The 19,345-nt window shown below is 38.1% G+C and overlaps 3 protein-coding genes across 5 annotated transcripts in view; 1 reads left to right on the forward strand and 2 right to left on the reverse strand.

Annotated features, from left to right (window-relative positions):
• dusp22a (dual specificity phosphatase 22a) overlaps window positions 1–11,777 on the reverse strand; it is a 20,041-nt gene extending 8,264 nt beyond the window's left edge. For all 3 annotated transcript variants that reach the window (XR_003049693.1, XR_003049694.1, XM_008310628.2), the window contains exons 1-6: window positions 11,386–11,777; window positions 9,908–9,941; window positions 8,955–9,037; window positions 7,022–7,071; window positions 1,566–1,640; window positions 657–828 (exon numbers count right to left, since the gene is read on the reverse strand). Coding sequence is in view for 1 of the 3 variants with exons in the window: in XM_008310628.2 (XP_008308850.1) it covers window positions 657–828; window positions 1,566–1,640; window positions 7,022–7,071; window positions 8,955–9,037; window positions 9,908–9,941; window positions 11,386–11,406 (435 nt within the window). In the remaining 2 variants the exon portion in view is untranslated. The remainder of the gene's footprint in view (window positions 1–656; window positions 829–1,565; window positions 1,641–7,021; window positions 7,072–8,954; window positions 9,038–9,907; window positions 9,942–11,385) is intronic.
• A 1,433-nt stretch (window positions 11,778–13,210) lies between these two features.
• cox4i1 (cytochrome c oxidase subunit 4I1) overlaps window positions 13,211–19,345 on the reverse strand; it is an 8,158-nt gene continuing 2,023 nt past the window's right edge. Inside the window, exons 2-6 of the mRNA XM_008310627.2 lie at window positions 15,376–15,467; window positions 14,198–14,274; window positions 13,923–14,087; window positions 13,641–13,772; window positions 13,211–13,523 (exon numbers count right to left, since the gene is read on the reverse strand). Of these exons, the coding sequence (XP_008308849.1) occupies window positions 13,387–13,523; window positions 13,641–13,772; window positions 13,923–14,087; window positions 14,198–14,273 (510 nt within the window). The 5' untranslated portion in view covers window position 14,274; window positions 15,376–15,467 and the 3' untranslated portion in view covers window positions 13,211–13,386. The remainder of the gene's footprint in view (window positions 13,524–13,640; window positions 13,773–13,922; window positions 14,088–14,197; window positions 14,275–15,375; window positions 15,468–19,345) is intronic.
• emc8 (ER membrane protein complex subunit 8) lies at window positions 15,466–18,645 on the forward strand. The gene is made up of 5 exons (XM_008310624.3): window positions 15,466–16,714; window positions 16,935–17,011; window positions 17,094–17,163; window positions 17,285–17,379; window positions 17,487–18,645. Exons 1-5 carry the CDS (start codon window positions 16,493–16,495, stop codon window positions 17,644–17,646), a joined length of 624 nt encoding a protein of 207 aa, XP_008308846.1. The 5' UTR covers window positions 15,466–16,492; the 3' UTR covers window positions 17,647–18,645.

Below are 19,345 nucleotides of genomic sequence, written 5' to 3' on the forward strand. Positions count from 1 at the left end.
ATATATATACAGTCTATACATACATATATAGACATAAATATATATGTCTTTCAGTGTTAAATTATTTTTCACTGATTTGCACAATAAAGGGAAATCTACTCATGAAAAACTTTTCTACTTTTGTAGATTTGTCAGATGGTTGGTTGACCAACCAGTCAAGAGGCAAAGAGCCACAATTTTTTACCTTGTTACTGCAAAGAGCCACATGATATTCATGAGCACACATGAACTGCCCCATCCTTTAAAAAAAAAAAAAAACTCTCCGACTCTTTTAAACCTTACATACGTAAGGCGTACATCTTTTCATCTGTACGAATTGGGTTTTCCCTAAGTAATTTGCGTCCACACCCATCGCCATGAGATTCACAAAGTGTAAAAAAACCCACAAACAAATCAAATTCGACATGAACGTAAGAGCCGCATGAAAACGGGCAAAGTTTTCATGCTCGGTTATTGGTATAAGTTATTGGTATAAAATGTACAAACAACATTCTTCGCACCAGACTGAATGAATCATATCCTGTGAAACCATGCGTGTGCACATTGGCGTTGTTCGTGCCAAGGGGATGTAGAGACACGACATGTAAAAGAGGGAAATGACGGGAGCTGAATCTTTCCTTTGTTACTGTGCGTGCCACACCGTGTTGTGCATGTACCTCTGGTAGGCATGTCTCCTGGTACTCCCGCAGCTGCTGCTGGAAGCCAGAGTTGGGGCCCACGAAGGAGCGAACAGCTTTGACGGCAGACAGACACTCCTCCCAGTTGTAGGTGGTCACGGTCATCATGTAGGCCACCACCATGGTGGTGCTGCGAGACACACCTGCCAGGCTGCGCAGGATTTGGGTTGTTTAGAATTATATATTTACACCACAGGAACTGAAGCAGGAACTTGGGCGAGTATCTATTCATCAGCTACCAGAGGACTCGAGAATACAGAAGAAATACTAGGACTGCTTTTTCAGCCTCAGAGGAGGCCACGCTTGAAATAGTGTAGACAGGAAAACCAGTAAGAAGAGAAAATATTAGGATATAGAAAATATAAACCAACTAAAACAAGGTTAAGATTTTCCGAGACGGTCCGAGTTGAAGAAACTAAATCAAATTGAACATATTTTACTATTTACTGTGATATGAGCTATAAAGATGACAAATAAATGCTGATTTAAAATACGTTTTTCTGATTTATTTTCAGAGATGTTCAATCAGAGGCAACGTCTCAGTTTGTGTCTGTGATGCAGGAGACCCGGGTTCAAGTCCGGGTATGACAGTTATGACACTTTGTCTTATTTGTGCGTGAATTTAAGCAGTTTTATAAAAAGAAACTGATGTTGTGAACTTGATGACAAAGCAAAATGGTAGCTAGCAAACATTCTTATTGGACAGTCCAGTGGTTACACTTCTGACTCATTAGCGTGATCTTCTGACACATTTTAAATTCTTTTTCCCTCTAAACGGGATTGGGATTGTCATATGGAGGCTGACACCATGGTCTAAGGACTGGGTTTATAGACAATCAATGCTTTGGACTGAAATATACAAAATGTGACCAAATCAGAAACACGTACCAGTGGACGAGGCAAGCTCCGCCATTCAGACGACATTGGTGGATGAAACCGATGCATTTTTTAAAATGCTGGAATCTGAAAGAAACAGAGACAATTTTCTCAAATACTTCCACCACATTTAATTTAATGTTTTGTATTAAGATAAGACAAAAAAATGAGGTTTATAAACACTGTAATAGTTAAACCTGACATTGGGGCAAAACAAATATGAACGCACACATATTGTCAGATGTAAAAATAGAATTCTAAAAACTATCCCAGGTTGACTGTAGAAACTGTAGGTAGATTTTAACTAACACTTACGTACAAACACGGCCTACCTGATAGGATATGAGAAAGGACACGTTGAAGTGAAACTTTGTTTAAAAATAGTTTGCTGAAACTCTGATTTCCCCCCCCCCCCCACCCTCCCACCCTGGTTGTCTGAAGTAACTACAGCCACTCATTGTTCTTCAGTTGTTTTGTGAGGGTTTCTTCTTTCTCAGTAAATCAAAATCTACAAAATGTCATGTAGTAAGTCTTTTTTTGCACACAAACATTGTCATGTGAGAAAAAGGTCTGGTCTGAGTTAACAACAATTGTGTGGTCGGCCAGAGCGGAGACTTTAGCCAGATTAGGGAAGTAGACGTGCCTGTCTTCGTCTTTGTGAAAACACAACATCAGTTTGTGATGTTTATTTATTCTGTGTGGAATTAATGGTTTGATCAGCTCCATAACAACATCTCACCTTCTGTCCTTCACTCTCTACACACAAACAAAAATACAAAAACAAAAATACCAATGTCAAGATATGATCCTATTGGTCAACTGGGAAACAGTTTAGCAACGTAAACCTAGGGTTAGGGTTAGAGGATGAATCGATGGATCAAAACCATCCTCATCTTCTTAAGTTCAATGACTGCAATCAACAGGAAAAACAAAACAAGGAGTTTCTTCAACAATTTCCCCAAGGTGCGATCAATAAAGTTCAGTCCAATCCAATCTCTACTCCAACAAACTGAAGTCATTTTCAACAATTCTTCCCAAGTTTCTCAAAGTGTCACTTTGAATATGAAGGTCATCCTTGTATCTGTATGTGTTTTCTCATTTTCCCATCTTTCTCAATATAAGCAGCTCGATGATGATCATATCACCAGAATACATTTTTCTTGTTGTTCTGAGCGCATTTGAAAGAGAAAGAAAGTGAACTCCTTGTCATTGTGACACAGCACACCACCGCACACAACCAACTGTGACCTCTGCTTTGAACCCATCACCAAAGTGAACCGTGGGCAGCTTTAAGCGCCCGGGGAGCAGTGTGTGGGGACGGTGCCTTGCTCAGAGCACCTCAGTGGCAGCTGGTGGATTCAAACCTGAAACCTTCCGGACCCAAACAGGCTTCCTTAACCACTAAGCCACCACTGCCCCATTTCTGTCTGACCTGAAGATGTCTCTTCAGCATTAGCTCTAATTACTCTTTTTTAAAATAAGTCATTTACTTATATTAGTTAATGTTGGGAATATTTAAAATATTTCTGTGGCAGTTCTGTGTGGGACTGTGATAGTCTTCTTTAAACCTAAATCCTTTGATTCTTTCAATATCAACCAATCTTTTTTCAACTGAGATCCAATGTTTTAGGAATAGCAACTCAAGCACTGAGCTGATTTATTAAATATCGACCAGATCTAAAGTTTGACATTATTGCTTTTTCAGGTTTCCTGGAAAAAAGGAAACTGCTACTACTTAAATGTCTCCCTCTGTATTAAATATTTCACAATATCAAGTAAGTAAGTCAGTGGTGCTTTCTTTTCATTAAACCCAACAGTGCATCTGCTCCTCAAACATCCTTCTTGCTCAAAGTCAGGAAACACTGATGCGTGTTTTGCATAATCAGGAGCTGCGTGGCTGATAGCACAGTCTCCTGAGGAGCAGATGCTGGTTACTCAACAGCAGACAGAATAACAGACTGAGGCTAAAATAGACTGACTTTTTTTTTTGCTTCTTCCTGACATCCAAACTCCTCCTCAAAAGATGTCTCCTCAGCACTTTGGTTTGTCTTCCCAGCACTGCGGTTTCTGGCTAGTCTTGTTTAATATGTAAAAAAAAAAAAAGTTTGACAAACTGAATTAAGGGACCCTAAACTCACCATTGAGGAAGTGACCGGTACATGATTAAATAAAGTACAACATTAATTTTGGAGAAAAAAAACATCCCAAATTCAAGAGCTAACTAGCTAGCACCTGAAAATTAGAGAAAAAAAAACAAGAGTTTTTATTTACAGTATTGCAGAAAACAAAGGGAAGTGGGGCAAAAAAGAAAAAACCTAAAATCTACAGTAGCCTAAAAGAATATTAGCTGAGAAGAAAGCTAAAATTATCTTTACAAAAAACAGTTAAATAACAAATGGAAATTAGGCAACACATACTTTAAAGTGAGCAAAACATGGGAAAATTAGATCCCAAAATTAGATAAGATTTGGTCAAAATTGGCAACTAATAGTCAGTGTTCTCTCTAAAAAGTTATTTATAAAAAACAGAAGTTTATAAGAAACTAGAAGACACAAAATGATTAATGATAAATTAAAAGATAATTCGAACCAGCACTAAAGAGCCTAAAGTAAACTAAACATTAGCCAAAACAAATGATATTGTATGTATTTGTACTAAAATGAACTAAAACGCGAGGTAACAAATATTGTAACTGAAAACAGCTACATGTTTAACAAAAAAATTCAAAACAATTTGGAAAACAGAAAAAAAGCTAATAGTTAGCCACTAATAGGTTACAAATTAGCTAGAGGAAAATGCTATGCTAAGTAAAAAAAAAATACAACAACCTGGCCGACAGGATAGTGAAACTTTCCCTCTGTGTCAAGTGCAGTGACAACAGTTGCATTAGAAATGATCAAAGTGCCGTGCAAAAAATATTACACAGGGGGAAAACACCCTGTTACCACAACCACAGTTCAGAGGAGCTGGGGTACAGGGGAAACCCAGAAATCTAATTTGTGCTCTGAGTTGAAGGGTTCTGCCCCTGTTTAGGTTATGGTTTTGTTTCATAGTTAAAACTTAAAAAAAAACAAAAAACTGTTGGCCATTCTGGATCTAATGATGACTTGTTTATAGACCTGTGATGGTACGATTCAAAATCATGTCACTTGCTACAATCTTTAAACCAGTTGGATAAATGACAGATTTAAAGAACGTGTCGAAACTCCAAAACATACAAACTTGTTGCCGGTTATGGGAGGGGTCAGCACAGCTGGCCCCCCAACCTGTGGTGAGGCTGGTGGGACGGCAGTTGGCCCCATAGTCGGTGTCAGTCAGACCAGTGATTGTGACAGAAGGGGTTTATTAAAGCGCTGGGTGGTCGGGGGCCAACAGCCAGATGTCACACTGAGGTTTCCTTCCTGTGCTGCCAGCCTCAGGGAACGAGGCTTGATTGCAACAGTGGAGGGTCAAACACCTCCGAGCGACCCAATCTGCACTGTTCGACCACTGAACACACCAAACCTCAATTCTCATTTACTTTCACTCAGCTCTGCTTTGCTTTTCCGCAACCTTAAGCAACGCCGACTTCAGAGCGCTGGGAAGGCTGCCGAAACCCAAACATGACATCGACAAAGTTTTCAGCACGCAGGCTAAGTCAGTGTTCCCCAAACCCATATTTTAAAAGTCACAAACCTTCGCGACCCAGGTCATTAGACATTATGCGTAAACTCCTGGGAAACATGACGTGAAATGACCCAGCGACCCAGTCTGTGGGAAACAATGGGCTAAGTGGACCAATATCAGTGACATTCGAACTAATCCGAGATTTTTCTATTTGATATTTAGAGACACTGGTATTCGGTGTGACATGTGACCAGTTCATATTATTATAATAGCCAGAAGTCAGAAAGTTCTGGAGGGTGATTCAACATTAGGTCACACGCCTGGCTCACGTCACAGAGAGGGAGGCAGTACCGTTGACCGATTCATATTGTTGATGACAGCTAAAAGCAGCTCTTGACACGTTCTTAAAAACCACTGAGAAGATGCAGATTAAAGACTTATATCTACTAACACACATTCATCTTCACATTTTTTTCCATTTTAAGAATTCCATCATTTTGAATTACTCCCAAGTACAAATAAGTCTGATGTCATATTTAGGAAAGTTAATTTATCTAGATTATTTCCAATGAAAACATTTTGATATCAAAGCATATTTTTGACCAAAATTAAACAGATAGATAGATGATCATGTCTGTAAGGTGTCTCAGAACTTTTTGACTGTTTTCTCACTGCACCCCTGACCTTGAAACTGACTTTCTTCAATGGGCTGTCGGGCCTTTGATATTTAAGGCACTGACACTTGACTGAGTGGGCTGTGATTGTTTTCTCTCTAAATCTCCATCTACAGTCATATCACCACAGTGATAAACCAGAGAGAGGCCTGAACGTCAGACAGTTTTTCATGTTCTTTTCATGCACAACACTGAGTCACGGTTAGTGTGCAAGCAACAATTTTTAAGGAATTTCCTAAAATAAAAATAGGAAAAAGTGTACCTATTTACAATGGGGAACGATCTATATCTGTATCTAGGCCAAAGCAAAAGCCCTTTTGCACCTCTTTGCGCCGACCATTTTTAAAGGTCTAATGATCGTCAGCAGATCTGAGAGTCACACGAGAATCTAAGCTCAAACTGAAAGTGATATCTCCGATGTGTTGGATTATTTGTTGCCCTTTCTCTATGTCAATGTGTTTAATCCAGAATTACTCCAGCCACCGTTGCGTGAGATTGTAGAGTCTACACAGATTTAACGCAACTATCGTGACTAATGTGACGGTGACCACGGCAAAGGGCGGAGGGACAGCTCATGCTGCTCTTACAACACCGAGCTGTCGCTTCTGCAACATATTCACCTCGCCGTCTTCTGTCGCACACACACGCGGGGGGGGGATGCACAATGAACAAATGCCAATCAGCTCTTCAGAGGTTGTCCTGGTTTTGGACAGTTTAGATTTAGCAGAACAGGACAAAGTTCACTGTTCTGTGTGCCCTGATCATATGTGTGTAAAACATGCAGCGGTTTGCAGAGGTGTCACACCCTGGCATCTGGTGGTAACTGTGTTGAAACCCATCTGAGTCATCGCAGCTGCAGGAACCCATGTGGTGATTTTTAATAGAGACGCAAGAAAAACAGCATATAAACACACACACACTCACATCCATGCATGTGTGTAGGTTAGTAACTGGTACAGCTATACTGGTGGGGACATTGTGACAGCCCACACTGAGTGAGAGGGTTCAAGGTTCAGCATCTAGTCTGGAGTTGCAGATTAGATCAGGGTCAGGGTCAGATTAGAGGGAAGATAATGATTAGGATTAAACATATATTTATGATAATTATGTGGTAAGGTGAGGGACGAGGGGAAATTATGTCTATATGAAAACACTGGTGTGTGTGTGTGTGTGTGTGTGTGTACTCACAGGTTCTGGTTGGAAGCATCAGCCGCATTAATACACAGATATGTCATATCCTGTGAAACACACATTGAAAAAAATCAGAATTTTATAAAAGCCGCTAAACCAGTTATAGCCAAATACAAAAACATTTGACTTCATTAAGGTCACGAAACCACAAAGGTCATGTGTTCAAGCCAGAACTTGGCCTTTTTTTCTGTAAGGCAGCAGTGTTAACCCTTGACACCATTTGCAGTGGTTTTCACACAGCTTTGGCGAATGTCTAACTCTCAATCCGCGTTGAAAACACATCGGCAGCAACACATTTCTCATGTAAAAATGTGAAATGATACCCATGGTCGTAACTTAACATTAAATCACTAGGTGTTTTGGTAAAATACTGACGCAAGGTTCTCATCATTGTTCGGGGAACACAATAATCAAGTTACTACGTGGCCAAAATTTTTCATGATTTTCCAGAATAGTCCATTCTGAATGAGCGTGAAAGGTTTAGTTTTTGGGAAATAAATTAATGGCAAAACAATGACAAGTCACTAGAATGCATTGCTAAATCATGGTCAGAAATATGAGTTGGTGATGATGTAAAGATGATGTAAACAAAAAAACATTTTTGCTACATGCTGCAAAACAGTTTATGGAAAGACAGACAGACTAAAATAGTTAAATAAAAAAAATCATTTTCTTTGAAAAGAGAAGTTCATCTGTGTTTAATTGTGGTTCGGTGAAAAGTAGAGGGGGTGGATTATTTATAGTCAAAGTTAAATTAGGTATGAGGTGGTGAGGGTGAACAGACACAATACAGACTGGTGACAACTGGTTTGATTCACACCATTCAGTTATATATATATATATATATATCTTGTTTTTTTGACATTGGTGATGACTGACATCTGTCGTACATGAATCAGGATTTTAAATGAACTAATAGGTCAGATATAGCTGGACCAGGGGGGGAGCAAATTTGACCATTAACAGTTGCAGACGATGAATTAGGAAACGGCCTTTGCCTGTTGCCTAATGTTAGATTAAGGTAGGTTCACGTCACCTCTGGGACTGATGGTGTTATGGAGATAAGTAGATGTATTTTTATCTAATCTTGTCGTGGTTTCCCACTTCTCAAAATTAGGAAAATCATATGTGTGCTTTTAGAGATTTCTTCATTTAAATATAAAATGTAAGATTAATTTAAAAAAAATAAAATGTTGGTTGTTTTTAAATAGCAAAAAATACCATTATTGGGACGTTTAACATTATGCTATCAAGTGCAATCAGTTTTGGTAATAGATGACAGTTATTGAAAAAATGACCATAAATTACTTCAACTTGTAAAATGTCTGTAAAAATAAAACTTGAATCAATTTTTTTTTCATAATATCATCAACTCTGAGTTAGAGTGCAGATTTTCAGTGGTTAGAGTTTGACTTAAAGCATTTTTTTTTTTACTGAGAAACATTTCAACTACCTTCTCTTCCGCAATTCTTTCTGGTTTCAACAATAACTCATCACCACCCTCTGCTGGTCCTTACGTCGCATTACACCGCAGAATCGCAAATATCACAGTGTGCAATTTATTTTAAAGAAAATATGAGAACAGTTTACCATTTTGCTGTAAAAAAAAAGCACTACCTGAAAATAAACCTAAAAATTCAGTATTAACCAAACAGAGACTTGTTGAGGTGTAAACACCTCATCTATTCACTCTGCTGTTTAACTAAGAGACAACGGTATTGATTGCTGGTATAGTTGACCTACTTAAAAAACAAAGTATTTGAATGAAGTACCTTGTCCAATACAGGTACTTGCTTACTTACTTATAACTGTAATTTAAAATCTGCATGAGTATTGATTATAGTATCTGAACAGGTATATCCACAAACTGCCATGAAAAACCAGACCTACAGCATCAAACCTGCTGTCCATCCTTGGACAGAGCACTGACCTCAAACACAGGCTTAGCATTGTTGTACACAGACAGGATGTGGGTGATGCCATTCTTGGACAGACTTTCTTTGTTTTCCGAATCTGAGACAAAGAAAGACATAGAGGAAGAAATGACGTCACGTTGGCATTTCACATGAGGACCAACAAAAGAGTAGCTCGGAGGACGTCTACGGTCAGTCCCTGCACATACTGGTCAGTGAACGCTTCACTGTTCTCAGACATCACTTGGTGTTAGTTCAACCTGTGCTCATTTACCCCTGTCAGTGGAGCTATTTTTAACCAGGATATTTGTGCCATAATGTGAATCCATTTTGGCTGAAGCTAAAAACAGAACACAGTCCATGCCACGTTAAGTAGAGACAGCTGGACTAGTGACTGGTGTAATGTGTGTAGTACATCTCTTCTATCTTTGTGAAGATTTTATAAACTAATGTGGTCATTAGTTCATTTTTTTTTTTACATAAATTTGTGAACGACATTTAATTGGCTATGGAGAGTGTTGCGTTTATCATCTGTTGAATTTTCTCTTTATAATAATAATAATAATAATTGAGTCCCTTATGTGTCCCACAAGAGAGAAATTTACACTGTGAGTCTCAGCAGCAGAAATTAGGTACATGGATGCAACTCATGGATGGATGAAAGGGTGACACGTCACCTGGGTAACAAAACAGTCCACTTGTCCTCTACTTACGGGAACTGCTTTAGAGTACATGACAGAGAACCTACACATTGACCAGCAGTACTGTGCATTTTGCCGGCGGCTTGTAGAGGAATTATTGGACATACAGTGTGAGAGACATATTAAAAATCCTAGCAGAAATACATATAATTCATCTACTTATTGTGGTATTGTATTCCTTGCAGTAAAATCACAGCCTAAAACAAACACATAAACATACAGTAAAGGATACAGTATAAAAAACTAAATCTGATTAATTCAGATTCTACCTCTTATATTCCCCAGGTAGAGCCCATCGATGACCTGTGAAGCAGCAGATACAGACATGTTATATTCAGATTAAGCATTCCTGGCACTGTGACTTCAGAAAGTACTCAAGGTGATGTGGGTGGACCAGATTGGATTTAAGGTTTAAGGATTATAAGAACGAGGTAGGAGCAGAGGAAGGATTTTCTGCAGTCATACAAGGTGTGAGGCAACAGAGCATTCAGGTTTTCAATGGCATAGATGTGATTAGACAGGACACAAACCTTGGTAATTAAATGTCTGTTATTTTAAAGGCTGATTCTTTTGGTGTGGAATACACCAATGAAACAATGATCTTTTTTGGACAAATGTCCTTCCAAACATTTAGCCAGGGGCGTATCTTCCCAGTGTTTCAGCTGCAGCTCACAGTCCATCTGAGGTTATTATTAGACTGAGTCTTCAGATTGTCAGGGTTTCCAATTACAGAGTGAGGTCATATATTCTGGTCAGATAAACCACATGTTTGTTCAGAACTCGTGGAGACATTTTATTGAAGCTGCTCCTTCATCTATGAGCCATTTGCTAAGAGGTTCATTTAAAGGTGTAGTGTGAAGAATTTAGCGACATCTAGTGGCTACAGGGTGTGATGCCAATCCTGCATATAAAACAGAAACTATATAAAATTATATTTAGTTTTTTACGTATGTTCTACTCGTATGCCATATGGGCAGTGAAATAGGGCAAAGAAATAGCGACTACAACACCTCAATCACAATTCAAAACAATAAAAAAAAGTTAATATTTCTAGACTGACTGTCCCTTTCCTTGCACTGTCTTGCCAAATTTTGCAACTATTGGGTTTTTTCTTTTCCTGTTTTTCTATGATATCCCATTTAATGCTGCATTAATACATGTGACTGCAGCATTTGTGTGTCTTTATCAAAGATGTTAAATGCAATGACCAGCCCCATGTTATCAACACTGTGCACTGAATGTTGAATACTGTGAAATTGACCACAAAGCATTAAGCAAAAGGTCAATTTAAAAAAAAAAACAGTACTAATGAGTCAGCAGCTACAATACCAGTTACCAGAGAACAGAGTTCTGAACACAGTTGATGTTTCTGTGTTTGTGGTTAAACATGGCCTTCTTAGTAATGCACATGCATCAGGGTTCACAGTGTCCAGATGGGTGAACCCTTATCAAGGCACAGGTCAAATAATTTTGCATGTAATTTCAGCTTACTGAGATGTATTTAAATGTATCTTCAAATGTCCCCTGACTCGTTTATAAGTACATTGAGTTCAAAGGTTGAAGGTCAGGAGTCACTGTGCTATGGTACTCATGGATAGCAGGATGGATTACGTGCTGTGTCTGTTTATTTCATTCTGTCATAACATTCACTGTGAGACATCAGTAGCTTAATGTCAAAGCTACTAGCATTTTAAAATAACAAAAAACAATCTCAATAACATCAACAAATGAATAAATCACTGCCTACCTTATTCATTCCATTGCCCATGATGACTCAGGCGGGTCTAGTGTGAACAGCAGCAACTCAGCTCTGATGTTTACATCAACTCAGACTGAAACACGAGGCTGCTTTCGGAGGCTTTCGGACGCTTTCGGAGTGGGACACAGATTTTCACTGCGTATGTCCCGCTGGAGATTCCTCATCCAACCACATTAATTACTGTAAAATAAAACAGCAGCACAGTGATATGTAAACGTGTGTCAATGCCGCCCTCGAACTGCAGCTACAGTTTATTCGGACACAGTGCAACGTCTTCCGGATTGTTTTGACGTGAAACAACTTCAGCAGCTGCCGGCGCTCTTCCGGTAAGTGACGTTACCTGGTATCGCCCTCAGCCCCCAACGTGACTTCTAATACGCAGCTGCAAGACGCTACTGTAATGTCTTCAACAACGGGTGCGCGACACCTACGGGGTCCGTCAAAGTACTGCAGGTGTTTGTGAATATTTGGTTAATAAGACCATTTTAAAAATAGATTTTTTTTTGCAATAAAAATAATCTTATTTGAATACACATCAACATAAATTCAAAATTCCAATGTGCCAAAAGGATGTTTGTTGGAATTTAATTTTTAAAACAAGGCCCTCAATTTACCCATTGATTGACATGGCCAACCCTCATTCACCTCATCTACATCAAAACAAACCAGACGAGGTGGCCTGGCCATCCACTGAAGACAACTCCAGGTTCTGCCCAGATGGAAACCAGGGGAAGCCCTAGGACACAATGGAAGGATTATGCCTCTTGGCTGGCCTGGGAACGCTTAGGGATTCCACCAAAAAAGGTGAACAGTGTGGCAGGAAAACCTTGGATAGCTGGCTGAAAATGAACAATTTTGAAATAAGCGCAAACATCAAACTTTAATTTATATAAAACTGTGAAAATGTTTAAATAATAGAAGCTTTGCAACAGGTTTTATATATAAAACTGTGAAAATGTTTAAATAGCTTTGCAACAGGTTTTGATCTAGGTCCATCATATCAGTCTCTTTACTCTAAACAGAAAGAACATTTAAAAGGAACTGGGTTTGTTTTCTTCTTTGAGTTTGGCTTTAAATTGCCAATATGCAGAGAAACAACTTTGTTGTTTCCATTAATTTAGGACTTTTTCAGTTTGTCTTAACTCACTTTTCCTTAGGGGTATGAATCTTGGCAACTAGAACTGCTGGCTTGTGTTGCTTAGTTCTAATACTACTGAGGATTATGTGATCTGGTTGACAAGAAGTTGGTGTGGACAGTAGAATTTGGAATAACTGGAGATTTATACAAGCCATTTGCACCATAGTGATACAGTGTGTAGTTTTTATATTAAACTACGATACTTTTTTTTAAATTGAGTTTTTGTATATTGAATATAAAACACTACTGTGGCCCTTAGCTCAACTGTGTTTGAGAACCCCTGCTGTAGAAAAAAGACCTTGACTACTAGGATTGATCAGAAATACACAAGAAAGACAAAGACAAGAATGGTTTGTCCAGCTCGTTACTTACATGATTTGTTCTTAGGTCATTTCTCAGATTGAACAGAGATATTTGGCGGAGGTCTCCATTTTCTTTCGGTCACGTGTAGAATGTTTTCCTGCCTTAACAAGGTCAAAAAGGTTTTAAGATCAGACAAGGACTTGAAGCTTATTGTAAACTGTTCTTAAAGGTTCAGTGTACATCTGTGGAGAAAACTTACCGTTTGATCCATGATTACACTGTTAACATTAGCAATAACAGTCAGCAACAACAAGGACAACGTTTTCTTGTCTTGAAATCACTTTAAGCAGAAATCACGTCAACACAAATTTGTTTTTTTATTAAGTTTTATTTTTTTTTTATAATACACAATGACTGTAAGGGGAAGTGGTCTTCCAAATGCACAAACTGAGGTATAGTTGAAGTCTGATAAATACAGAAATGAATGTTTTCGTAGATTTTGAATTGGTCTGCATTCAAGTATGTTTACTGGTCCTCATTGTTTTCTTTTAACTTTTCCACTGCTTCTTCTCGTAATCCCATTTAGCGGAGAAGCCCTCCACTGGACTGACTCTCATGTCCAGCATCTTCTGGAGCTCTTTTTGTTTGTACTCGGGGTCAAATGTGTGTGGCACAGGGCCAAACACTGTAAACAAAGCAATGCATATTTCAGAAGGCACGATAAATTGGCACCCGATTTTGAAGTTTTCATGTCAAATCGAATTGCTCCAATAGGTCCTATACTTAAAAGATAACAACTTACCAAATTTCCTCTGCCAGAACACAACTACTCCAGAAAAGCCCAGAAAGAACAGGCAGCCTGCAAGCACAGTCTTCCACTCAGCTGAGTCCTGAGTCATTTCTGCAAAGCTTTCTTTGAAGCTGATGCGGTACACTGAACATAAAGAAAACACACGGACAATGTGTTACAAATTGAAATAGGAAACCAAGTAAGCCATTAACAAGATCAACATTCTGTCAAAAACAGGGGATAAAAAAGTTTAAATATAAAAGTTAAAAAGATTATAATAGTTTAAGATTTTACATGCAATCTTCTCTTCATTGGAGAGAGCAGTCCAGGTGCCTTTCTCCTTCTCCTTCAGGGACTTCTGCACAGCAGTCAGGTCCTGCACATAGCTGATGTCTGGCAGAGGATAATCAGTAGTGTCAATGTAGGACGGAAGGCTATAAGCCTCTACCTTTGCGACACCTGTGGGGGGGAGAATCACATGTGGTTTTATTTAATTTATTTATCTTTTAACAAGATGGCCTCAACATTTCATTTATACATATATGAGGAGCTCAGCCTGTCCACCATACCATGTCCACCTCGTGCACAGATGGATGTAGAGATGGCACGTTTGCCAATGAGACGGAGGGCTCTAGTGGCCAGCATTCTGTAGTCAAAAACAGAAAAGGCATATATAAACGTACATCTTGACAAATATATTCCAACTTAGTAACAAACAATTACACAACGATTCTAATAGTTTAAAATATTTGATAAATCTACTGAATTGTTGTAATAATGAAGAATTTTAAAAAAATAAACTTATTTAGCCACTCAACTGATAAATTGTCTTGTGAAAACTTTGTCCCGTTGGACAAAAACATGAAATCCAAATATGTGGGCATATTTCAAGTATTTATTAATTATTTAGACATCTGTCAAGTGTTCTAAACGTCTAAAATGTGGTAATAATAAAATAATCATTATAAATCACAAGTTAATAAAGGTTTGTAAGTTTTACGATTTCAAGTTTCGAATTTTACTCCCCTTCAACCTTGTACTGCTTTTCTGTGGTCGAAGGCAAAATAAAACATTTAATAACGTTAACTATTTAGTGATTAAGGCTCAAAAATCAACATTTTGTGCAATCGTTCTTACTGCAAACGTCGATAAATAGTCACCTTTTTAAAACTGACATGGACAAGTTCAATTCCAGTTAACCTAATTCGAAAAACGTATCGATTCGTACTTTTAACATTGTCGGGATGTGTGGGGCAATTTTATGTGGGTATGTGTATGTTATTCGCAGTACTGTATCGTTTCACATTCTGACATCCGTTGTTTTGGTGTTGAGATTCAACGTCCTAGCGCTACGTGGTAATGCTAGGTTATCCCTAGCATTAGCTGCCGCAAGGTCATTGCGGCCAAGAAAACACTAGCAAAACTTTAGACTGCATTGCCGATGACCGAGTAACTTAATAGTCCTCCCATTTAATAACTTATTGTTAAAAATAATAACGCAAGGTTTAACATGTCCAATGCCTGCGAGATGACGATCGTTGTGCTAAAAGCCGACGAATTATTAGCTTGTCCTAGCTTGCACATCCGCCGACAAAGTCACTGATACAACCCGGCTTTAAACTTCTAAAATCAAATTTTAAGATACGGGGCTTATGGCCTATACAGTCAACACACAATAGACGCGTGTTGTTGTGTTTACATTTTACAAGGCAAGAAAAATAGCATCGAAAAATTAAATAAGACCTACTTTCTCTTCCTCGCTCACAACGGCGACGGTCCCGAAGGAAGGAAGTGACGAACACACAGGAAGTACGCAGTTTATGTTGCCCTTGCGGTTACCTGTATTAAAACCAAAACAATTACACAAAAATATGTTTTCTCTGCTTTAAAACTAAATATAATTACTGTCTATCGATTCTTTGATTTGTCCTTGATGTCTTTAATGACTTTTCTATCTATCTATTCCAATAACTGTTATGACTGGAAATCCATTTTATTTCCAGCTTACAGTGAAACAACAACCATTGAGAATTGTAAGTTTCTAATAACCTAAATCACAATATGTATAAAATTGAGGTATCGAAAAAGCTGTCGTAATTTGTTAGTTATTTTTGGTAACACAAAAAGACTCTTTCAATGTTTTTTTTTCTATTCTTCATACACAAACACAGAAAGCAACCCCCATATTAGAAATATAGAAATCGTGTCTACTATCTTGATTATTTCTACAGTTGTTAATTCTTTGCTATTGATGTCTTTTCTTTTAAGACCCCTTTTCGTTCACATGCTGCACAGATGTTATCAAAGTACACAAGGTATGGCCATGTTTGTTCATTGGAGCATATATTTAAGTATTTGTACATATTGTATGTGATCTCACTATTTTTTTTAAATTATTTTTTCAACTGTATAAAACGAGCTATGCGTTCAGATTGATAGTTGATGTTCTATTTATAAAGACGCTTAATGATTGGCAACGCTTACCACGGAAGAAAAAAAAAGAACACTTGACGGAAAATGATATTGCTTTACGACCCTTCAGTTTAACTTACGGCACCACCGGCGCTGGTGAAAACGAGTCTAAGGTGGAAGTAGGAATAGCATTAAATATAATCAGTGACATAATTAAAAAGAGGCGTAAATGCAATGATTTGATCATAAACATAGAAAAACTCCACGTAAGACGTGCGTTGGAAAACATATCGCGATATTACGGCTACTTAGAGAAGAAAATGTACTTTTTCTGGTCGGCATGACCAGTAGGAAAGCTAACAGCAGCAGCACCAGGTTTTCGTCAGCCTGAAGCGACTCCGTGACAGTTGAGCTCTGTCCCTTTTTTCCCTTCTGATTTTGCCGGCGAACGAATGAAAATGCCAATTCAACTGACCAGCCAGGCGTACTGTAAGATGCTCTTACATGCAGCTAAGTATCCTCACTACGCTGTGAATGGACTGCTGGTAGCAGAGAAGACTAAAGAGAAGAAAAAGGACAGGGACCACAGTGAACCGATCCTTTGTGTGGACTGTGTCCCCCTGTTCCACGGTACTCTGGCTCTAGCACCGATGCTGGAAGTAGCTTTGACTATGGTAAGAGTCGTATACATACTTTATTCCAGATTATTGGCACCTTTGACGCAAGATTCGATTCGATTAGACATAACTGAATTAATCACTTCGAAGTTCACTTTCGGGAATTAAGGATCAGTTAATTAATCAGCAACTACACTAGGATAAAATTCAGAGAATAACATATACGACAAATTATGCTGCAAGTCAAATTTACTGTTACCCAATGCCTTTCCTTCAGATTGATACCTGGTGCAAAGAAAACAATTATGTCTTGGCTGGATATTACCAAGCCAATGAACGCACAAAGGATTCTAGGTAAAGAACCAAAGATGGCTCTAAGACCCCAAAAATGTAACAAGTGTGTAGTTGATTTAATTCTTCATCCCCTCTCTTGCAGACCTAACCAGGTAGCAGAAAAGGTTGCTGCCAGGATTTGTGAGAACTTCAGTGAAACAGCAATTGTTATGGTAAATAAAAACCAAAGGTTTAATGTGCAAAAATCGATTCACTTAAGTATTAAGTGTATTGGTTCTGACAAAAAAGTGAACACATTACAGCAATCCTGTCATTTTTTGTTTCTTCCATCAGGTGGACAGTGGTCGATTGACCATCGGCTGTTATGAGCCAATTGTGGTTATTTACGATCATCATGAAAACAAGTGGAAAAACAGAGAAGTGACTTCGTAAGTGTGTGACACTGTTCATGATGCAACTTTTGCAAAAAAGAAAACTGTCAATTCTTTGCTGTCTTTATAAACTCTGACAAAATCTGTCATTGTCTTTGTTATAGTGAGACATTTGAAGACTGGGGTGAGGCTCAAAAGATCACATCTGCCCTGCTGGAGGGCAGATCCTATGAGAATCTGGTTGACTTTGACAATCACCTGGATGATCTCAGAAACGACTGGACCAACCCTGTGATCAACAAGTCTGTTCTGGATCTTTGCTAATAAAAACCTTGGGTCAGAAGGCCAGAAAAACCTGGACACACAGAGATGTTGCTGAAGTAACAGCATGCATGAGGCTACCCCGAGCTGAGCAGTAGTGTAGGAACGTTGAGTCTTTTCTAGGAGAAAGCTACTAATGGAAAGTTGTAAAGTGCTGCTGACCACTGTGGTCAGAACCTCTTAGAGACAGCTCTGTGTATTCACTACAGGCATACGTTTACCTTTACAAGGTGATGCAGCAGCAGATGAAGCCCTTTCTGTCATTTGAATGCAACTTGATGATTTTTTTTTTTCTTGCGATGGTTAGTGTTTAGTTGTAGTTAAGTGTGGTAAAGGTTAAATTAAGTTTTTGATCTATTTTGGTCTTTTTTTTACAGCTAACAGTCATAGAGAGATTTGAGCTAATGGGCATAGAAACTATAAAAATAAAGTTGTACTACTGATGTTTTAAAAATACAAATGCTCTTTGAAATTTCTTTGAAATAAAATCTACCTGTAGATCAGTTCTTTAAGGTGTTAATGTTTGACAGAACTGGAGACCACAAACAAAGTTTTTCCTGAACATTTTAAATTTCCAAAATGATTATTTGATTTAATTTTTAGTTCTTAAAAAAAAAAGAATGCTAAGGTTTATATGTCTGTACTGCGTGTTACATAATAGAGTTCTGGGTGACATGTTAGCTCTGTGGCTTATGATTTGTTTATCCAGATCTCAGGGATGTGTGAGTGTTCTTCAACTTTAGACTTTGACTTTTGTAAGGAAAGTACAGATAGATACTTTTCTATTTAAGATGAGAAATAATCAGAAAGCTGTAATTGATTGAACCAGAGCAGAACATTAATTCTTTTTCATAAACTTTACAAACTGAATGTAAAAAACTTTGTTTAAACCCAATTGTTTTTAAATGATTTTTTTGTCATACTTATTTTTGGTCATTAATAAATTACATTGTTTGACATATCGGAACAGAACTAATGAACTAATAAAAGTTTGAGAACAAAGAATTCAAAACTACTGTCCTCGTTCTTTATGTCGAAGACGGTGTCCAAACATACGCCACTTTTTTTTAACTCAACGCTGTTAACACTTATCTTGTACTTCCCTTTTTACCACTTGTCACTTTGTTATACACATCTAAAACAGTACTGTCGACATTTAACACAAAGTAAGATAACATCTGTACACTCGTGTTTTTTTTAAACAAACTATACCACATTATATGACAAGATAAGACAAGACAAGATACAAACCATAAAAAAGCAAAAACTACTCAACTGGTGGTGCATTGTTTTTGTACAGAACCAAGTGCTGCCATCTAGTGGCATATGGCTGCTGGGTTTCTTGCACCCGGTTGTTCCCGGTCTGTATTATAGAAGGCAGTTTAGTTTAAACAATTTTAGCCAAGTAAGAACAACTCGCATATTATTTAAAATCGAATTTCCTCTCACGGACAAATAAGAGATTGTTACCAAGGTCTTATAATTGTTACTATGACGTTGTACTCTCAAAATATCTAGCATTGGTTTGTGACATTAGAGGGCAGCATTGCGTTTTATAACGTTTAACTAGCCGGAAACACACTGAAAGAAGAATCAGCTTCGCACTTCCTGAGCTGACTTGTAAATATAGAGAGAAGCCCATCGCGTTAATTAAGTAGACTATTGAGCGCTTTGCGTAAAAAAGATGGTACATTAAATGTTA

The sequence above is a fragment of the Cynoglossus semilaevis genome, chromosome 5 (genome assembly GCF_000523025.1).
Source record: "Cynoglossus semilaevis isolate Cse_v1.0 chromosome 5, Cse_v1.0, whole genome shotgun sequence".
Lineage (NCBI taxonomy): Eukaryota > Metazoa > Chordata > Actinopteri > Pleuronectiformes > Cynoglossidae > Cynoglossus > Cynoglossus semilaevis.

What these genes read in the sequence shown, in the direction of transcription:
- emc8 (XM_008310624.3), top strand. Translation starts at nt 16,493, where the DNA reads ATGAAAATGCCAATTCAACTGACCAGCCAGGCGTACTGTAAGATGCTC. An exon ending in TGGAAGTAGCTTTGACTATG is followed by an intron (nt 16,715 to 16,934) that starts GTAAGAGTCGTA and finishes CCTTTCCTTCAG; the next exon opens with ATTGATACCTGGTGCAAAGA. An exon ending in GTGAAACAGCAATTGTTATG is followed by an intron (nt 17,164 to 17,284) that starts GTAAATAAAAAC and finishes TTCTTCCATCAG; the next exon opens with GTGGACAGTGGTCGATTGAC.